This window comes from Aethalodelphis obliquidens, unplaced genomic scaffold (assembly GCF_003676395.1).
Source record: "Aethalodelphis obliquidens isolate GAN/ISIS:26980383/991018 unplaced genomic scaffold, ASM367639v1 scaffold13, whole genome shotgun sequence".
Classification (NCBI taxonomy): Eukaryota; Metazoa; Chordata; class Mammalia; order Artiodactyla; family Delphinidae; genus Aethalodelphis; species Aethalodelphis obliquidens.
In genome coordinates this window covers 1119903-1141016 of record NW_020837957.1, presented here as the reverse complement: position 1 = coordinate 1141016, position 21114 = coordinate 1119903, and the positions used below count along the sequence as shown (strand labels likewise).

Below are 21114 nucleotides of genomic sequence, written 5' to 3'. Positions count from 1 at the left end.
GGTTATATTGTTTATTTGAGATTTTTCTTGTTTCTTGAGGGAGGATTGTGCTGCTCTAAACTTCCCTATTAGAACTGCTTTTGCTGCATCCCATAGGTTTTGGATCATTGTGTTTTCATTGTCATTTGTTTCTAGGTTTTTTTGTTCAGAACTTCATGGTTGTTAAAACCTTTTTTTAAAAAATTTATTTTATTTTATTTATTTTAGGCTGTGTTGGGTCTCCGTTGCTACACGCGGGCTTTCTCTGGTTGCGACAAGCAGGACCTACTCTTCGTTGTGGTGTATGGGCTTCTCACTGCGGTGGCTTCTCTTGTTGCGGAGCACAGGCTCTAGTTGCACAGGCATCAGTAGCTGTGGCTCATGGGCTCAGTAGTTGTGGCTCGTGGGCTATAGAGCACAGGCTCAGTAGTTGTGGAACACAGCACAGGCTTAGTTGCTCCACAGCATGTGGGATCTTCCCAGACCAGGGCTTGAACCCATGTCCCCTGCATTGGCAGGTGGATTCTTAACCACTGCACCACCAGGGAAGCCCTGTTTCTGGGTATTTTTTTATTTCCTCTTTGATTTCTTCAGTGATCTCTTGGTTATTTAGTAGTGTTTTGTTTAGCCTCCATGTGTTTGTATTTTTTACCATTTTTTTTCCTGTACTTGATATCTAGTCTCATAGCATTGTGGTTGGAAAAGATACTTGATATGATTTCAATTTTCTTAAATTTACCAAGGCTTGATTTGTGACCCAAGATATCATCTATCCTGGAGAATGTTCCATGAGCACTTGAGAAGAAAGTGTATTCTGTTGGTTTTGGATGGAATGTCCTATAAATATAAATAAAGTCCATCTTGTTTACTGTGTTATTTAAAGTTTGTGTTTCCGTATTTATTTTCATTTTGGATGATCTGTCCATTGGTGAAAGTGGGGTGTTATAGTCCCCCAGTATGATTGTGTTACTGTCGATTTCCCCTTCTGTAGCTATTAGCATTTGCCTTATGTATTGAGGTGCTCCTATGTTGGGTGCATAAGTATTTACAATTGTTATATCATCTTCTTGGATTGATCCCTTGATCATTATGTAGTGTCCTTCTTTGTCTCTTCTAATAGTCTTTATTTTAAAGTCTATTTTGTCTGATATGAGAATTGCTGCTCCAGCTTTCTTTTGATTTCCATTTGCATGGAATATCTTTTTCCATTCCCTCACTTTCAGTCTGTATGTGTCCCTAGGTCTGAAGTGGGTCTCTTGTAGACAGCATGTATACAGGTCTTGTTTTTGTATCCATTCAGCCAGTCTGTGTCTTTTTGGTTAGAGCATTTAATCCATATACATTTATGGTAATTATCAATAAGTATGTTCCTATTACCATTTTCTTAATTGTTTGGGGTTTGTTATTGTAGGTCTTTTCCTTCTGTTGTGTTTCCTGCCTAGAGAAGTTCTTTTAGCATTTGTTGTAAAGCTGGTTGCTGGTGCTGAATTCTCTTAGCTTTTGCTTGTCTGTAAAGTTTTAATTTCTCCGTCAAATCTGAGATCCTTGCTGGGTAGAGTAATCTTGGTTGTAGGTTTTTCCCTTCCATCACTTTAAATATGTCCTGCCACTCCCTTCTGGCTTGTAGAGTTTCTGCTGGAAGATCAGCTGTTAACCTTATGGGGATTCCCTTGTATGTTATTTGTTGCTTTTCCCTTGCTGCTCTTAATAGTTTTTCTTTGTATTTAATTTTTGTTTTGTTTTGTTTATGCGGTATGCGGGCCTGTCACTGTTGTGGCCTCTCCCATTGCAGAGCACAGGCTCCGGACGCGCAGACTCAGCGCCCATGGCTCACGGTCCTAGCCGCTCCATGGCATGTGGGATCTTCCCGGACTGGGGCACGAACCCGTGTCCCCTGCATCAGCAGGCGGACTATCAACCACTGCGCCACCAGGGAAGCCCTGTATTTAATTTTTGATAACTTGATTAATAGGTGTTTTGGTGTGTTTCTCCTTGGATTTATCCTGTATGGGACTCTCTGTTTTCAACTATAATCTCTCTCAGTCCCTTTCTTTTTCCCTTCTTCTTCTGGGACCCCTAGAATTCGAATGTTTGTGCGTTTAATGTTGTCCCAGAGGTCTCTGACACTGCCCTCAATCTTTTCATTTTTTTTCTTTATTCTGCTCTGCAGTAGTTATTTCTACTATTTTATCTTCCTGGTCACTTATCCATTCTTTTGCCTCAGTTATTCTGTTATTGATTCCTTCTAGAGAATTTTTAATTTCATTTATTTTGTTGTTCATCATTGTTTGTTTGCTCTTTAGTTCTTCTAGGTCCTTGTTAAACGTTTCTTGTATTTTCTCCATTCTATTTCCAAGATTTTGGATCATCTTTACTATCATTACTCTGGATTCTTTTTCAGGTAGACTGCCTGTTTCCTCTTCATTTGTTTGGTCTGGTGGATTTTTACCTTGCTCCTTCATCTGTGTATTTATTTCTCTGTCTTCTCATTTTGCTTAACTTACTGTGTTTGGGGTCTCCATTTTGCAGGCTTCAGGTTCTTAGTTCCCATTGTTTTTGGTGTCTGCCCCCAGTGGGTAAGGTTGGTTCAGTGGGTTGTGTAGGCTTCCTGGTGGAGGGGACTGGTTCTGGTGGATGAGGCTGGATCTTGTCTTTCTGGTGAGCAGGACTGCATCCAGTGGTATGTTTTGGAGTATCTGTGAACTTATTATGAGTTTAGGCAGCCTCTCTGCTAATGGGTGGGGTTGTGTTCCTGTCTTGCTAGTTGTTTGGCATGGGGTGTCCAGCACTGTAGCTTGCTGGTCATTGAGTGGAGCTGGGTCTTAGTGTTGAGATGGAGATCTCTGGGAGAGCTCTCGCCGATTGATATTATGTGTGGCTGTGAGGTCTCTGGTGGTCCAATGTCGTGAACTCAGCTCTCCCACCTCAGGGCTCGGGCCTGACACCCGGCCGGAGCACCAAGACCCTGTCAGCTACATAGCTCAGAAGAAAGGGGAGGAAAAAAAAGAAAGTAAGAAAAAATAATTTTTTTAATGAAATAAAATAAAGTTACTAAAATTAAAAATTTTTTTAATTATTAAAATAAGAAAGGTAATTAAGAAAAAAGAAGAGAGCAGCAAAATCAGTAAACAAATCTACCAAAGATAACAAGTGCTGAAAACTAAGATAAACATAAAAATCAGAAACTAATCAGTCACATACAGCAAACCCCAAGTCTGTAGTTGCTTCCAAAGTCCACTGCCTCAATTTTGGGATGATTTGTTGTCTATTCAGGTATTCCACAGATGCAGGGTACATCAAGTTGATTGTGGAGATTTAATCCGCTACTCCTGAGGCTGAACAGAGAAATTTCCCTTTCTCTTCTTTGTTCGCACAGCTCCTAGGGTTCAGCTTTGGATTTGGCCCTGCCTCTGCATGTATGTCGCCCTCTGGCATCTGTTCTTTGCCCAGAAAGGAGGGGGTTAAAGGAGCAGCTGATTTGGGGGCTCTGGCTCACTCAGGCTGTGGGGAGGGAAGGGTACAGAATGTGTGGTGAGCCTGGGGTGGCAGAGGCCAGCATGACGCTGCAACAGCCCGAGGCATGCCATGTGTTCTCCTGGGGAAGTTGTCCCTGGAGCATGGGACCCTGGCAGTGGTGGGCTGCACAGGCTCCCTGGGGCATGGGTGTGGATATTGACCTGTGCTTGCACACAGGATTCTTGGTGACTGCAGCAGCAGCGTTAGTGTTTCATGCCTGTCCCTGGTGTCCGGGCTGATAGCCGTGGCTTGCACCTGTCTCTGAAGTTCATTTAGTCAGTGCTCTGAATCTCCTCTCCTTGCGCACCCCGAAACAATGGTCTTTTGACTCTTAGGCAGTTCCAGACTTTTCCTGACTCGCAGCTAACTGTGTTGCACTAGCCCCCCTCAGGCTGTGTTCACACAGCCAACCCCAGTCCTCTCCCTGGGATCTGACCTCTGAAGCCGAAGCCGAAGCCGAAGCTCCCAGCCCCACCTGCCCTGGTGGGTGAGCAGACAAGCCTCTTGGGCTGGTGAGTGCTGTCGGCATTGACCCTCTGTGCGGGAATCTCTCTGCTTTGCCCTCTGCACCCCTGTTGCTGTGCTCTCCTCCGTGGCTCCGAAGCTTACCCCTGGCACGCCCTGTCTCCACCAGTGAAGGTACTTCGTAGTGTGTGGAAACTTTTCCTCTTTCACAGCTCCCTCCCAGAGGTGCAGGTCCCGTCCCTATTCTTTTGTCTCTGTTTTTTCTTTTTTCTTTTGCCCTACCCAGGTATGTGGGGAATTTCTTGCCTTTTGGGAAGTCTGAGGTCTTCTGCCAGCGTTCAGTAGGTGTTCTGTAGGAGTTGTTCCACGTGTAGATGTATTTCTGATGTATTTGTGGGTAGAAAGATGATCTCCATGTCTTACTCCTCTACCATCTTGAAGGTCCCTCCTCATGAAAATATTTGATGAAAAACTAATGTATTTTAAATTAATTGTATTATCAAAGTGGGTTTATCTAGTTTTTCTTTTTAATATACCAAGCCCCAGTGGAAATTTTATTCAAAAGATTATTTCTTCTATATGATGTAATCATGAATAAAACATTAGGAGACTGGCAAATTAAAAAAAAAACTACCTATTGAAAAGTTATCCACAATAGTGAAAAAATTTTCTTGTAACAAATTTCAGGATACTTTTTCTTTACCTACTCTTCTTTCATTTGTCAACCCTTTTATTTTCTATTGAAAAGTTGGTGATTTAAATTCTATTTAAAATTTGACAGTTCTTGCCTTAACTTTACGTTCTTTTTATTGCACACATATAGGAAAGAGGAAAAACTGGAATCACCTCAGTATAACCAAAAGAAAGGAATCTACTACAGAAGACAATGATGAGTAAGTTCGTTGTTGCTGAAATAATATACTCATGTGTCTTAAAAGAAAAAGGTCATATTTGTTAAAGTGATGATTTAAGATAAATCATTTCCTTGCAGAAATGAATAGTTTATACCTGAGTAGAAGTATTTTTTCTTAAAGAAGTAAAATTCTTTATTTATGATGTGTTTTGCCATGTTCATATGATGGTGATATATGATACCTTTATTTTAATACCCATTTAGCCCAGTTTCCCCAGCCTATGCTTAAGAGACTAGCTTAGGGTAAAACTGAGGGAAACACCCTCTTTGGATTTACATGGATGGACAAGTAATACATTGTCTTGGAACATAATTGCTGGTTCAAGAGCTAGGAACACAGTGAAGCCAGCAGAGTAAGGAATCTAGAGGAACCTAGAAGGCTTATCGGCCATCAGTTATTTTCATATTGGCCTGTCAAGGGTGCCTTGAATGAAGTCATTATGTGTAAAAAGCTACTGCCTATGTATTCTGGGAAGAATATTTATATCTGTCCACTGAGGCTGGAAAAATTGAAATAAGCAGAACAGGGGGTTCAAGTTTTAAAGTACTTCATATGTTCAGCTCATTTACCTTTCCAGCTGTATCTTCTGTGTGCCATACAATATGATGGATGGATGGGTAAAGATGAGGAAAATGAAACATCTACCCATTGGGAGCTTATGGTCTCATGTTGTAAGTTAATATATCTGCTCTAACTTAGAAATGGGTTATGGGTTATGTTTCGAAATGTTATTTATTTATTTATTTAAATTGAAATATAGTTGATTTACAATGTTGTGTTAGTTTCAGGTGTACAGCAAAGCAATTCAATTTTATATACATATATGTGTGTGTGTGTGTGTGTGTGTGTGTGTGTGTGTATGTTATTACAACCTATAGGTTATTACAAGATATTGAATATAGTTCCCTGTGCTATACAGTAGGCCCTTGTTGTTTATTTTATATTGAGTAATGTGAATCTGTTAATCCCAAACTGCTAATTTATCCCTCCCTTCCCCCCACTTTTCCCTTGGTATCCATAAGTTTGTTTTCTGTGTCTGTGAGTCTGTTTCTGCTTTGTAAGCAAGTTCATTTGTATCATGTTTTTTTAGATTCCACATATAAGTCATATCATATGATATTTGTATTTCTCTGTCTGACTTACTTAGTATCATCTCTAGGTCCTTTCATGTTGCTGCAAATGGCATTATTTCATTCTTTTTATGGCTGAGTAATGTCCCATTGTGTATATACACCACACCTTGTTTATCCATTCATCTGTCAATGGACATTTAGGTTGCTTTGGTGTCTTGGCTATTGTAAATAGCACTGCAATGAACATTGGGGTGCATGTATCCTTTCAAACCATGTTTTTATCTGTATATATGTCCAGGAGTGGGATTGCTAGATCATATGGTAGCTCCATTTTTAGTTTTTTAAGGAACCTCCATACTGTTCTCCATAGCAGCTGTACCACTTTACATTCCCACCAACAGTGTAGGAGGGTTCCCTTTTCTCCACACCCTCTCCAGCATTTATTATTTGTAGACTTTCTGATGATGGCCATCTGACCAGTGTGAGGTGCTTTCTCTTTGTACTTTTGATGTGCATTTCTCTAGTAATTAGCGATGTTGAGCATCTTTTCATGTGCCTCTTCGTCATCTGTATGTCTTCTTTGGAGAAATGTCTATTTAAGTCTTCTGCCCATTTTTTGATTGGGTTGTTTGTTTTTTTGTTATTGAGCCACATGAGCTCTTTGTAAATTTTGGAGACTAATCCCTTGTTGGTCACATTGTTTGCAAATATTTTCTCCCATTCTGTGGGTTGTCTTTTCGTATTGCTTATGGTTTCCTTTGCTGTGCAAAAGCTTTTAGGTTTAATTAGGTCCCATTTGTTTAATTTAGTTTTTATTACCATTACACTAGGAGTCAGCTGGAAAAAGATACTGCTGCGATTTATGTCAAAGAGTGTTCTGCCTGTGTTTTCCTCTGTGAGTTTTATAGTATCCAGTCTTACATTTAGATCTTTAATACATCTTAGTTTTGTATATGGTGTTAGAGAATGTCCTAATTTCATCTTTTTACATGTAGTTGTTCAGTTTTCTCATCACCACTCATTGAAGAGACTGTCTTTTCTCCATTGTATATTCTTGCCTCCTTTGTTGTAGATTAATTGATCATAAGTGCGTGGGTTTATTTCTGGTCTCTTCTGTTCCATTGATCTATGTGGCTGTTTTTGTGCCAGTACTATACTGTTTTGATGACTGTAGCTTTACAGTATAGCCTGAAGTCAGGGAGCCTGCTTCCTCCAGCTCCATTCTTTCTCAGGATTGTTTTGGCTCTTCAGGGTCTTTTGTGTTTCCATACAAATTTTTAAATTACTTGTTCTAGTTCTGTGAAAAATGCTATTGGTAATTTGATAGGGATTGCTCTGAATCTGTAGATTTCCTTGGGTAGTATGGTCATTTTAGCAATATTGAGTCTTCCAATCCAGGTGTACGGTATGTGTTTCTGTTTGTGTCATCTTCAGTTTCTTTCATCAGGGTCTTATTGTTTTTGGAGTACAGGTCTTTTTCCTCCTTTGGTAGGTTTATTCCTAGGTATTTTATTCTGTTGGATATGCTGGTAAATGGGATTGTTTAATTTCTCTTTCATTGTTAGTATATAGAAATGCAACAAATTTCTGTATATTAATTTTGTATCCTGCAACTTTACCAAATTATTGATGAACTCTAGTAGTTTTATTGTGGCATCTTTAGGATTTTCTAGGTATAGTATCATGTCATCTGTAAACAGTGACAGTTTTACTTCTTTTACTTCATTTCCAATTTGGATTACTTTTATTTGTTTTTCTTCTCTGATTGCTGTGGCTAGGACTTCCAAAATTATGTTGAATAAAAGTGGCAAGAGAGGGCATCCTTGTCTTGTTCCTGATCTTAGAGGAAATGCTTCCAGCTTTTCACTGTTGAGTATGATATTAGCTGTGGGTTTGTCATATGTGGCCTGTATTATGTTGAGGTATATTCCCTCTACGCCCACTTTCTGGAGAGTTTTTATCATAAATGGATGTTGAATTTTATCAAAAGCTTTTTCTGCATCTATTGAGATGATCACATGCTTTTTATTATTCATTTGTTAATGTGGTGTTTCATGTTGATTGATTTGCTGATATTGAAAAATCCTTGCATCCCTGGGATAAATTCCACTTGATCATGATGTATGATCCTTTTAATGTATCATTGGATTTGGTTTGCTCATATTTTGTTGAAGATATTTACATGTGTGTATTGGCATGTAATTTTCTTTTTTTGTGATATGTTTGTCTGGTTTTGGTATCAGAGTTACATTGACTTCATAGAATGAGTTCAGAAGTGTTCCTTCCTCTGCAATTTTTTGAATGGTTTCAAAAGGGTCAGTTTTAACTCTTGTCCAGATGTTTGGTAGAATTTGCCTATGAAGCCATCTGATCCTGGATTTTTGTTTTTTGGTAGTTTTTAAATTACTGTTTCAATTTCAGTAGTTGTGATTGGTCTGTTCATATTTTCTATTTCTTTCTGGTTCAATCTTGGGTCTGAGTGTTTTTTAAATCATTTGAGTGAACCTTAGAATGCATTTTCCATACAAATTGTGTTGTTATTTGTGGTTATAACCTCAAGTCAGGGCTACAAGTCTATTTTTTTCATAATGTAGGTGAAGTATAGTATTAATCAGTAGTAGTCTAGATAAAAAGATATGGAGAGTGCCACTTAGAGTACAGTAGGGACAAAGGGAAGAGTTTTCTCAAAGAGGTGTCCTTCTTTGACAGCTTCATCTATCACCTGTACCCCTTTATCTGTTTATATAGCTGCTTTCCCTAGCCATGCTCCCCCCAGTTCCAAATATTTTCATGTGCCCTATCCCACAGATATTTTTGTTGTCAATTACCATTCCTCCTTCCTCTAACCAAAGTTCCAATTTCCTTGGTGAAACCAATCTCAACTAGATATTAAGTGAGAAGCATTATTTTTTTGTTTAACTCATTTAATATATTTTGAAAGAGACAGTAGATGTACATAATAAGAACTCAAACTGTACAAAGGGGTATATAGAAAGCAAGTGGCAAGTAACAATTTTTGAATCACATATAATCTTGTGTTTGAAAGCAGTTACCTGCTAAACCAAATTAATCTCTGATACAGTTGTATGAAGTATAACAAACTTAGAAGTAAAAGTAGACAGGAAATGAGAAAGTATTTTTGGACAGTAGTGATATCATGTAAGCAAACCAGACTTACCTGTTGCTTTCCCCTGAATCAGCTCCACTCAAGCTATCCTAAGTTTTCATAGTGTTTTTCCTTTTTTCTTCTGAGCCCATCAATCTGCTTACAGCTTGACTTTTTTTTTTAACTTTTTATTTTATATTGGAGTATAGTTGATTAACAATGTTGTGTTAGTACAACAGAGTGATTCAGTTATACATATACACAGTAGCTCCCATAGCAGTGAGCTTTCAAGTAGCAAGGGAGGAGCAAGAAACTTTGTTATGGGTCACTTAGGAATTTGCCAGTATTTATTTAATTTCCCTCAATATTTGTTTCTAAAGATCCCTGTTATTTATGTATATCACTCCATGACTTGGTGTTAGAATTAATGAATTTAAGTACAAGCCAAGATATCTTACAATGTATAAAAATTATGTGTTTCTGATTGTTTTTTTCCACCCATCATAAAATTACTCAGACCTAGTCAATAGAGCTGTTTTATTAGCTTTAGTAATAAGCTCTTTATTTATTCCATTTGTTTAGATTTGTTTTATTATTTTGTAAAACCATTCCAAAGACTTGGATTTTTTAAAACCTGAAATTAAACTGAACATTTTGTATTTTTAGATCAATTTTAAATGATTATAACATTTTATGTTTTGTTTTGGCAATTGCATTAGGTTGTGGTTTTCCAGAGAAACAGAACCAATAGCAAATGTACATACATATAGTAATATAATAATAACAATAAAAATTATTACTGATGTAATAATTATTAATTAATAATAGATTAATAATGAATTATATATACAATTACCTATATAGATAGATTTATTATGAGGAATTGACTCATACAATTATGGAGGTTAAGTCCTACCATGTACCATCAGCAAGCTGGAGGTCCAGGAAAGCCAGTGGTATAATTTCAGTCTAAGACTAAAGGCCTGACGACCAGGGAAGCCAGTGGTGTAAAATCTCAGTTCAAGGGCAGAAGAGCAATATCCCAGCTAAAGCAGGCAAGCAGGGAACCCATCCTCCCTTCCTCTGCTTTTTCTTCTATTCAAACCCTCAGTGGATTGTATGATGCCCACCCACATTGGGGAAGGCAATTTACTGAGCCAGTATTAATTACTAAGACTGTTGCATAGCAGTGATTTTCTAATCCCATCATTCTTTCTGTTAGCTGGCCTTTTTGAAAGTCATGAGTTCATAGTGATATAGTGTCTTTCCTTGCCTTCCCCCTTTCCATATTTGCACTCCTTTTCAAACAGTAGATCTCTGGCTTCTATTAGCAGCAGTCCATTTGCACACTTGCTTATTCCTACAGTATATACAGAATGGTTTCAAAATTCCTGCACTGCTAAAAACAAACCTGCAAAAGCATTTTTGTTTGCATTCTTTTTTGTCTTTAGTTTGAAGGTAGTCAAATTACTGTGTTCAGAACTACTTGGATTAGTTCTCCATATGAAGAATTAGTCAGTCATTTGAAGTAGTTAGGTTAGCTTGTTGATGTTTATATGCAATTTTGATATTTTTTTCTCATCCTTTTTTATTTTTGTTTTTTGACTGTGTAAAACAACTGATATGGTTCCAAAAGTCAAAACTTTACAAAAAAGTATACATAGAGATGTGTTACTATTCCCTGCTGCATTCCTTCTGTGTAGTCCCTATAAGTAACCAAATTAATTAGTTTCTGGTTTACCTTTCAGATGTTTATTTTTATAAAATTAAGCCATTTCATTTATCTCATTTCTCTTCTTATACAAAGATGGCATACAGTTTATACTCTTTCATACTTCGCTCTTTCCACTTACAAATATGTCCTGAAATCACTGCCTGTTAATCGACTTGGCAAGTTTTAAATGTAAGAATTCTCCAGCAGGAAAATATAGTTCCATGTTTTAGGTAAATTTTTTTTCCCAGAAAACAAGCAATTAGTGACATGTCAATAAAGCTCAATATGTCAGTAAAATTTGTTTATAAATTAAACAAACACCTACACATTAATATTTCATGTGAACGTCTATATTCTTTGTTCTCTAAAAGGAAAATATAGAATTCACTGCCATTGGTTTTTCTTCCTCTTTGCAAATTTTTGCTGCTGCTGGCACTGCTACAAAAAATGCAGTAATGGTGACTGTCCTTCTATAAAGTTTGTTTTCATATAATTGTAGGTTTGTCATTTTGAGAAGTAAAACATAGATCATGTGTACCCTTTTCCCACTTTCCTGACATGATAACATCTTCCAAAGCTGTAGTACAATATCAGAACCAGGAAATTGATGTTGATACAATGCACCAATCTTTATTCAGTTTTCTAAATTTTACAATACATATTCATTTGTATATGTGTGTATATGTTCTATGCAATTTTATCACATATGTAGGTTCACGTATCCACCACCACAGTCAAGATACAGAATAGTCCTGTCACCACAAGGATCCCTCCTGCTGTATAAAGTGTATTTTTAATCACTGGTTTATTCTCTTATAGGCAGAAGAGTAACTTTTATTTCTATACTAATCCAAATAAGACCTTTTTAACAGTAATGTTACACCAGAAATGGGTTTTGTTTTTTATCTATACAATTTAATTGTGGCAAGTAACCACATTTCAGAATTCTAATTTTCTCTTTACTGTGTTTTAAGTATTTAATCAAAGAGCAAGAATACTGACTTATGGATCATTTTCTGCTTAAATGAGGGTCTCTGGGGGTAAGTTAGTTGAAAATGTTTATCAAAAGCTTAGGATGAAGATATAGTTATGCCTATATTCTGTAGGTGATCAAAGACTAAGAGGGAAACCAGTATTTACTTTTATTTTCAACTGTTTAAAATTCTTGAAAGGAAAGAATGAAAACTTTCCTCCAAACATCAGTAACAAGACAACCATGGTCACTTTCCCCACTGGTATTCAATATTTTACTGAAAATTCTAGCCAGAGCAATTAGATAAGAAAAAGAATGAAAAGGCATCCAACTGGAAAAGAAGAAATAAAACTATCTCTATTTGCAGATGACATGATCCTATAGAGAGAGACTCCCGAAGAATGCACAAGAAACTGCTAGTATTAATAAACAAATTCAGCAAAATTACAGGGTATATGATCAACACACAAAAATCAATTGTGTTTCTATACACCTGCAGTAAACAATTTGAAAAGGAAATGAAGGAGGCAATTCTATTTACAGTAGCATTTAAAAGAATAAAATACCTAGGAATAAGTTTAACCAAAGAGGTGAAAGACTTGTACACTGGAAACTGCAAAGTATTGCTGAGAGAAATTAAAGAAGACCTAAATAAATGGAAAGACAGCCTGTGTTCATGGGCAGAAGATTTAATTTGTTAAGATGTCAATACCTCTACCCAAAGTGATCTACAGATTCAGTGTAATGCCTATCAAAATTCTACACCATGTACAAAAATTATTCAGTCATAAAAAGCAATGAGGTTCTGATAACATGCTACAAACACAATGAACCTTGAAAGCATATTGTAAGTGAAATAAGCCAAATGCAAAAGGACAAACATTATACAATTCCAATTATATGCAATATCTAGAATAGACAACTTCAAAGAGACAGAAAGTAGATCAGAGATTACCAGGGGCTAAGGGTTATTGCTTAATGTTACAGAGTTTCTGTTTGTGGTAATAGAATAGTTTTGAAAACAGATAGTAGTGATGGTTGTACGATGTTGTGAATGTAACTAGTACCACTGAATTGTACACTTTAAAATGGTGAAAATGGCAAATCTTATATATATTTTGCCACAATAAGAAAAAAATTTTTCCATTTAAAACCAGCTACAGGGACTACTTGAATATGCATTGTCTGGCGAGAAAGCAGAGTAGAAGGATGTGAACTCACGCCTTCTTACAAAAACATCAAAATCACAACTAACTGCTGAACAACCATCAACAAAAAATGCTGGAACCTACCAAAAAAGATACCATACATCCAAAGACAAAGAATATGCCACAACAAGATGGTAGGAAGGGCATAATCACGATAAAATCAAATTCTAAACCTTCCTGGTGGGCGACCCACAAACTGGAAAATAATTATACCACAGAAGTTCTCCCACAGGAGTGGAAGTCCTGAGCCCCACGTCAGGCTTCCCAGCCTGGGGGTCTGGCAACGGGAGGAGAATCTGGCTTTGAAGAAATTCCACTCTTGGAGGGCACACACAAGGTCTCATGCACCAGGAGCCAGGGAAAAAAAGCAGTAACCTCATAAGAGACTGGGCCAGACCTACCTGCTAGTGTTGGAGTGTCTCCCGCCAAGGCAGGGGGTGGCTGTAGCTCATTGCAGGGACAAAGACACTGGCAGCAGCAGTTCTGGCAAGTACTTATTACCATGCGCCCTCCTGGAGGTCGCCATTTCCTCCCCAAGACCTAGCCCTACCCAACAGCCCATAGGTTCTAGTGCTGGGACACACTAGGCCATACAACCAACAGGGCAGGAACGTAGCCCCACCCACCAGCAGTCAGGCTGCTTAAAGTCTTCCTGAGCACGGCCCTGCCCACAAGAGGGCAAGAACCAATAAACCTACCTAAGGAGACAAAAGACATGTAGTCTGAAAGCTATAAGAAGCTGATGAAAGAAATCAAAGGTGGCATAAACAGATGGAAATATATACCATGTACTTGGATTGGAAGAATCGATATTGTCAAAACGATTATACTATCCAAGGCAATCTACAGATTCAGTGCAATCCCTATCAAATTATCAATAGCATTTTTCACAGAACTAGAATCAAAAAATCTTAAAATTTGTATGGAGACACAAAAGACCCTGAATAGCCAAAGCAATCTTTTTTTTTTTTTTTCTGTGGTACGTGGGCCTCTCACTGTCGTGGCCTCTCCTGTTGCGGAGCACAGGCTCCGGACGCACAGGCCCAGTGTCCATGGCTCATGGGCCCAGCCGCTCCACGGCATGTGGGATCTTCCCGGACCTGGGCACGAACCCGCGTCCCCTGCATCGGCAGGCGGACTTTCAACCACTGCGCCACCAGGGAAGCCCCAAAGCAATCGTGAGAAAGAAAAACAGAGCTGGAGGAATCAGTCTCCCAGACTTCAGACTATACTACAAAGGTACAGTCATCAAAGCAGTATAGTACTAGCACAAAAACAGAAATATAGGTCAATGGAACAGGATAGAAAGCCCAGAAATAAACCACACACTTATAGTCGATTAATCTATGACAGAGGAGGCAAAACTATACAATGGAGGAAAGATAGTCTCTTCAATAAATGGTGCTGGGAAAACTGGACAGCAACATATAAAAAAATGAAATTAGGACATTCTCCAACACCATATACAAAAATAAACTCAAAATGGATTAAAGACCTAAATGTAAGACTGGGTACTATAAAACTCTTAGAGGAAAACATAGGCAGAACACTCTGACATAAATTGCAGCAATATCTTTTTTGAGCTGACTCCTAGCGTAATGGAAATAAAAACTAAAATAAACAAATGGGACCTAATTAAACCTAAAAGCTTTTGCACAGCAAAGGAAACCATAAGCAATACGAAAAGACAACCCACAGAATGGGAGAAAATATTTGCAAACAATGCGACCAACAAAGGATTAGTCTCCAAAATTTACAAAGAGCTCATGTGGCTCAATAACAAAACAAACAACCCAATCAAAAAATGGACAGAAGACCTAAATAGACATTTCTTCAAAGAAGACATACAGATGACCAAGAGACACATGAAAAGATGCTCAACATCGCTAAATACTAGAGAAATGCACATCAAAAGTACAATGAGAAAGCACCTCACACTGGTCAGATGGCCATCATCAGAAAGTCTACAAATAATAAATGCTGGAGAGGGTGTGGAGAAAAGGGACCCTCCTACACTGTTGGTGGGAATGTAAAGTGGTACAGCTGCTATGGAGAACAGTATGGAGGTTCCTTAAAAAACTAAAAATAGAGCTACCATATGATCCAGCAATCCCACTCCCGGGCATATATCCAGAGAAAAACATGGCTTGAAAGGATACATGAGCCACAGTGTTCATTGCAGTGCTATTTACAATAGCCAAGACATGGAAGCAACCTAAATGTCCATTGACAGATGAATGGATAAAGTAGGTGTGGTACATATATACAATGGAATATTACTCGTCCATTAAAAAGAATGAAATAATGCCATTTGCAGCAACGTGGATGGACCTGGAGATTATCATACTAAGTGAAGTAAGTCAGACAGAGAAAGACAAGTATCATATGAAATTGCTGATATGCAGAAACTTAAAAAAAAAATGATACAAATGAACTTATTTATAAAACAAAAACAGACTCACAGACCTAGAGAGAGAACTTATGGTTACCAGGGCAGAAGGGTAGGAGGGAGGGATACATTGGGAATTTGAGACTGACATGTACACACTGCTATATTTAAAATGGATAACCTTGGTCAGCTAATCTATGACAGAGGAGGCAAGGATATACAATGGAGAAAAGACAGTCCTTCAGTAAGTGGTGCTGGAAAGACGGGACGGCTACATGTAAAAGAATGAAATTAGAACACTCCCTAACACCATACACAAAAATAAACTCAAAATGGATTAGAGAACTAAATGTAAGACCAGACACTATAAAACTCTTAGAGGAAAATATAGGAAGAACACTCTTTGACATAAATCACAGCAAGATATTTTTGGATCCACCTCCTAGAGTAATGGAAATAAAAACAAAAATAAACAAATGGGACCTAATGAAACTTCAAAGCTTTTGCACAGCAAAGGAAACCATAAACAAGACGAAAAGACAGCCCTCAGAATGGGAGAAAATATTTGCAATCGAATCAATGGACAAAGGATTAATCTTCAAAATATATAAATAGCTCATGCAGCTCCATATTAAAAAAACAACCCAATCCAAAAATGGGCAGAAGACCTAAATAGACATTTCTCCAAAGAAGACAGCACATGAAAAGCTGCTCAACATCACTAATTATTAGAGAAATGCAAATCAAAACTACAGTGAGGGGCTTCCCTGGTGGCACAGTGGTTGAGAGTCCGCCTGCTGATGCAGGGGACACGGGTTCGTGCCCCGGTCCGGGAGGATCCCACGTGCCACAGAGCGGCTGGGCCCGTGAGCCATGGCCGCTGAACCTGTGCATCCAGAACCTGTGCTCCGCAACGGGAGAGGCCACAGCAGTGAGAGGCCCACGCACCAAAAAAAAAAAAATCTACAGTGAGGTAGGCTTCCCTGGTGGTGCAATGGTTAAGAATCCATCTGCCAATGCAGGGGACATGGGTTCAAGCCCTAGTCTGGGAAGATCCCACATGCCGCGGAGCAACTAAGCCCAGGCGACACAACTCCTGAGCCTGCACTCTAGAGCCCACGAGCCACAGCTACTGAAGCCCACACGCCTAGAGCCTGTGCTCCGCAACAAGAGAAGCCACCACAATGAGAAGCCTGTGCATGGCAACAAAGAGTAGCCCCCGCTCGCCGCAACTAGAGAAAACCCATGCACAGCAACAAAGACCCAAAGCAGCCAAAAATAAATTAAATAAATTTATAAAAAACAAACAAACAAAACTACAATGAGGTATCACCTCACGCCAGTTAGAATGGGCATCATCAGAAAATCTACAAACAACAAATGCTGGAGAGGGTGTGGAGAAAAGGGAACCATCTTGCACTGTTGATGGGAATGTAAATTGATACAGCCACTATGAAGAACAGTATGGAGGTTCCTTAAAAAACTAAAAATAGAATGACCATATGACCCAGCAATCCCACTACTGGGCATATACCCAGAGAAAACCATAATTCAAAAAGACACATGCACCCCAATGTTTATTGCAGCACTGTTTACAATAGCCAGGTCGTGGAAGCAACCTAAATGCCCATTGACAGATGAATGGATAAAGATGATGTGGTACATATATACAGTGGAATATTACTCAGCCATAAAAAGGAACGAAATTGGGTCATTTGTTGCGACGTGGTTGGATCTAGAGACCGTCATACAGAGTGAAGTAAGTCAGAAAGAGAAAAACAAATATCGTATATTAGCACATATATGTGGAAACTAGAAAAATGGTACAGGTGAATTGGCTTGCAGGGCAGAAATTGAGACACAGATGTAGAGAACAAACGTATGGACACCAAGGGGGGAAAGCAGCGGGGGTGGGGGTGTGGGTGTGATGAATTGGGCGATTGAGATTGACATGTATACACTGATGTGTATAAAATGGATGACTAATAAGAACCTGCTGTATAAAAATATTTTTAAAATTTAAAAATTAAAAATAAAATAGATAACCCACCAGGACCTACTGTATAGCACAGGGAACTCTGCTCAGTATTCTGTAATAACCTAAATGGGAAAAGAATTTGAAAAAGAATAGATGCATGTGTATGTATAACTGAATCACTTTGCTGTAAACCTGAAACTAACACAACATTGTTAATCAACTATACTCCAAAATAAAATTTAAAAAGAGAAAAACAGCTACAGGAACAGCTAAAGAAAACCTTCCTGAGAAAGCTTTTGCAAATATAATGGAATAAATAGACCTAAATACAGAAAAAAAATTCTTTTGATAAGAAATGTCCAATTTTCTATGTTGTCCAGATTTTTTATTTAACCAGTCTTTCTTCAGAGAAAAATGCCATTAATTAATTTTGATGTGCATAAGAATCTCCTGGAAAATGTATTTCTAGGCCCCATCTAGTGATATTCTTGATTAGTAGATCTTGAATGCAGCCTAGTTTTAAAAAAGTTGTATCTTTACCAGTCTCACCAAGGAATTTTGATGCCAGTGGTGAGTTACACTTTGGGAAATATTATTATAAACATAGGTCAGAAACACCTCAGTTCAGCATCTTTTCATGTGCCAGTTGGACATCTGTGTCTTCTTTGAAAAAATGTCTATTCAGCTTCTCTGCTCATTTTTTTTTTCTGCTCATTTTTTAATCAGTTTTTTGTTGTTGTTGAGTTATATGCGTTCTTTATATATTTTGGATATTAACCCCTTATTGAATATATGATTTGCAAATATCTTCTCACATTCAGTAGGCTGCATTTTCATTTTGTTGATGGTTTCCTTTGGTGTGCAGAAGCTTTTTAGTTTGATGTAGTCCCATTGATGTATTTTTGCTTTTGTTTCCCTTGCCAGAGAAGATATATCTGGAAAGATATTGCTAAGACCGATGTCAAAAGAGTATACTGTCTAATACACAGTTGGTGGAAATGTAAATTGGTGTAGCCACTTTGGAAAACAGTATGGCGATTCCTCAGAAAATTAAGAATAGGACTACCATAGGATCCAGTTATCCCATTTCTGAGTATTTAACCAAAGAATACAAAAATACTAGTTCAAAAAAATATATGCACCCTTATGTTCATTACAGCATTATTTTACAGTAGCCAAGCTATAGAAATAACTTAAGTGCCCATCAGTGGATGAATGGATAAAGAAGATGTGGCACAGCATATATATATATATACAATGGAATACTACTCAGCCATAAAATAAAAAGATGAAGTCTTGCCATTTGTGATAACATGGATGGACCTTGAGGGTATATGGTAAGTGAAATAAGTCAGAGAAAGACAAATACAACATGATTTCACTCATATGTGGAATATAAAAGACAGAGAAACAAAAAACCAGAATAAATGAACTAAACAAAACAAACATGTAGATACAGAGAACAGAGTAGTGGTTACCAGAAGGGAGGGGACAGAGGGAGGGCAAAATGGATAAAGGGAATCAACTGTATGGTGACAGATGGAAACTAAATTTTTGGTGGTAAGCACACTGTAGTGTATACAGAAGTGGAAGTATAAGGTTGTACACATGAAACATATAATTTTATAAACCAATATTACCTCAAAATAAAGAGAAAAAAAAAACACCTGGGTTCAAGTCCTGACTGTGCTCCTTATTGTGTACCCTTGAATAATTAAGTAATTTATTTGTGCTTCAGTTTCCATACCAATAAAATGGAGATAATATTTACCACAGAGAGTTGCTTTTTTGTTGTTGTTGTTTTAATTTATTTACTTTTATTTATTTTTGGCTGTGTTGGGTCTTCGTTGCTACGCGTGGGCTTTCTCTAGTTACGGAGCAGGGGCTACTCTTCATTGCAGTTCGCGGGCTTCTCATTGCAGTGGCTTCTCTTGTTGCGGAGCATGGGCTCTAGGCGTGCCGGCTTCAGTAGTTGTGGCTTGTGGACTCTATAGTTGTGGCTCACGGGCTCTAGAGCACAGGCTCAGTAGTTGTGGTGCACGGGCTTAGTTGCTCCACGGCATGTGGGATCTTCCCGGACCAGAGTTCGAACCCGTGTCCCCTGCATTGGCAGGCGGATTCTTAACCACTGTACCACCAGGGAAGTCCCCAGAGAGTTGTTTTAAAGATTAAACAGGATACAGCTTGTAAAGTAATAAATACAATGCCTTGTATTTGGAAAGAGCTCAAAAAATGTTAGCAATATATTTCATTTTTATAATCCAGCTATCATCATCCAAAATAATTTAGATTAATAGAGTTAGGTAAGTAGAGGTTCAGTGATGGATTAACCTTTTTCTGTATAAGACATTTTTTTTAACATCTTTATTGGAGTATAATTGCTTTACAATGGTGTGTTAGTTTCTGCTTTATAACGAAGTGAATCAGCTATACATATATCCCCACATCTCCTCCCTCTTGCGTCTCCCTCCCACCCTCCCTATCCCACCCCTCTAGGTGGTCACAAAGCACCCACCTGATCTCCCTGTGCTATGCAGCTGCTTCCCACTAGTTATCTATTTTACATTTGGTAGTGTATATATAATATTGTGAGAATGAAGAAAAACTTGTTCATTAAACTTATTGTGGTAATCGTTTCATTATGTAGGAAGGTCAAATCATTATGCTGTACACCTTATACTTAAATAGTGCTGCATGTCAGTTATATCTCAATAAAATTGAAAGAAAAATTAAAATAAATTTTATAAAAAGAACATCTTGAGGATTTTATCCCTGTTATGTACATGCAGTTCTCAGGTTTCTTGAGATTTTATAAAAATACAAGTCTCTTATGGGTAGTGACTTTCAGATAAGTTTTTAGTAATGGAATTAATTAAGAGTTCACTTGTGGCCTTTGAGAGTATAGTGTTAGTAGAGGAGTAAGGCAGAAATCTGAATATTTGAATTTAATTTCAGGATGGAGGAAGTGGAGGTTGATCTAGACCATTATTTTGAGCAATGGTTTGTAAAAGAGAGAATATTCATTAAGTAAAAGAGTTAAAAGCATCAGGGGCCCAGCAAAATCATATATGTACTTGTAATATTGACCATCAGTAGTGCTGTAAGTTTTCTCTAGCACTCACAGCTTGGGCCAGGAATGAAGAAAACAAATAGGTAGGAAATCCAGGATTACGTATTAGACACCCATGTATGTGGCAGAAGGTTAAGGGACTGAGAAAATTTTCTTATTCTTCAAGTTTTTTCCAGCTTAATTGAAGTATAATTGGCAAATAAAATATATATATTTAAAGTGTATAACGTGATGATTTGATATATTTATACATTGTGAAATAATTATGACAGTAAGGTTAATTAACATATTTACCATCTCACATAGTTACCTTGTTTTCTTGGTGGCGAGAATGCTTAAGATCTACTCTTCTTATCAATTTGAAGTATACAATATAGTATTTTTTAACTATAGCTACTGTGCTGTACATGAGATCCCCAGAACTTACTCATCTTATAAATGAAGACTTGTACACTTTGACCAGCATCTCCCTGTTTCCCCCACCCAGCTTTCTCAGTGATGCAACAAACATGAACTATGACGTCTATGATTAGAAGGACGTAAAAGAAAGAAAAAAATAAAAGATGAGCATATTTCACTTGGATCTAGGAATGGATGTTTAATGGACTAGGTCTTTTTTATTTTATTCATTGATCCATCAAATAATATCTACCATACTACAGACACCATGCTAGGTAACTTGGTTTATAAGGTAAACAAGTAGAGCCTGTCCTTGCCTGCATGGAACTT

General features: G+C 37.8%; 1 protein-coding gene across 2 annotated transcripts in view; it reads left to right on the top strand.

Annotated features, from left to right (window-relative positions):
- ITGB3BP (integrin subunit beta 3 binding protein) overlaps window positions 1-21114 on the top strand; it is a 90782-nt gene that overhangs the window by 49670 nt on the left and 19998 nt on the right. For both annotated transcript variants that reach the window (XM_027113973.1, XM_027113974.1), the window contains exon 4: window positions 4784-4853. In XM_027113973.1, coding sequence (XP_026969774.1) covers window positions 4784-4853 — 70 coding nt within the window. The remainder of the gene's footprint in view (window positions 1-4783; window positions 4854-21114) is intronic.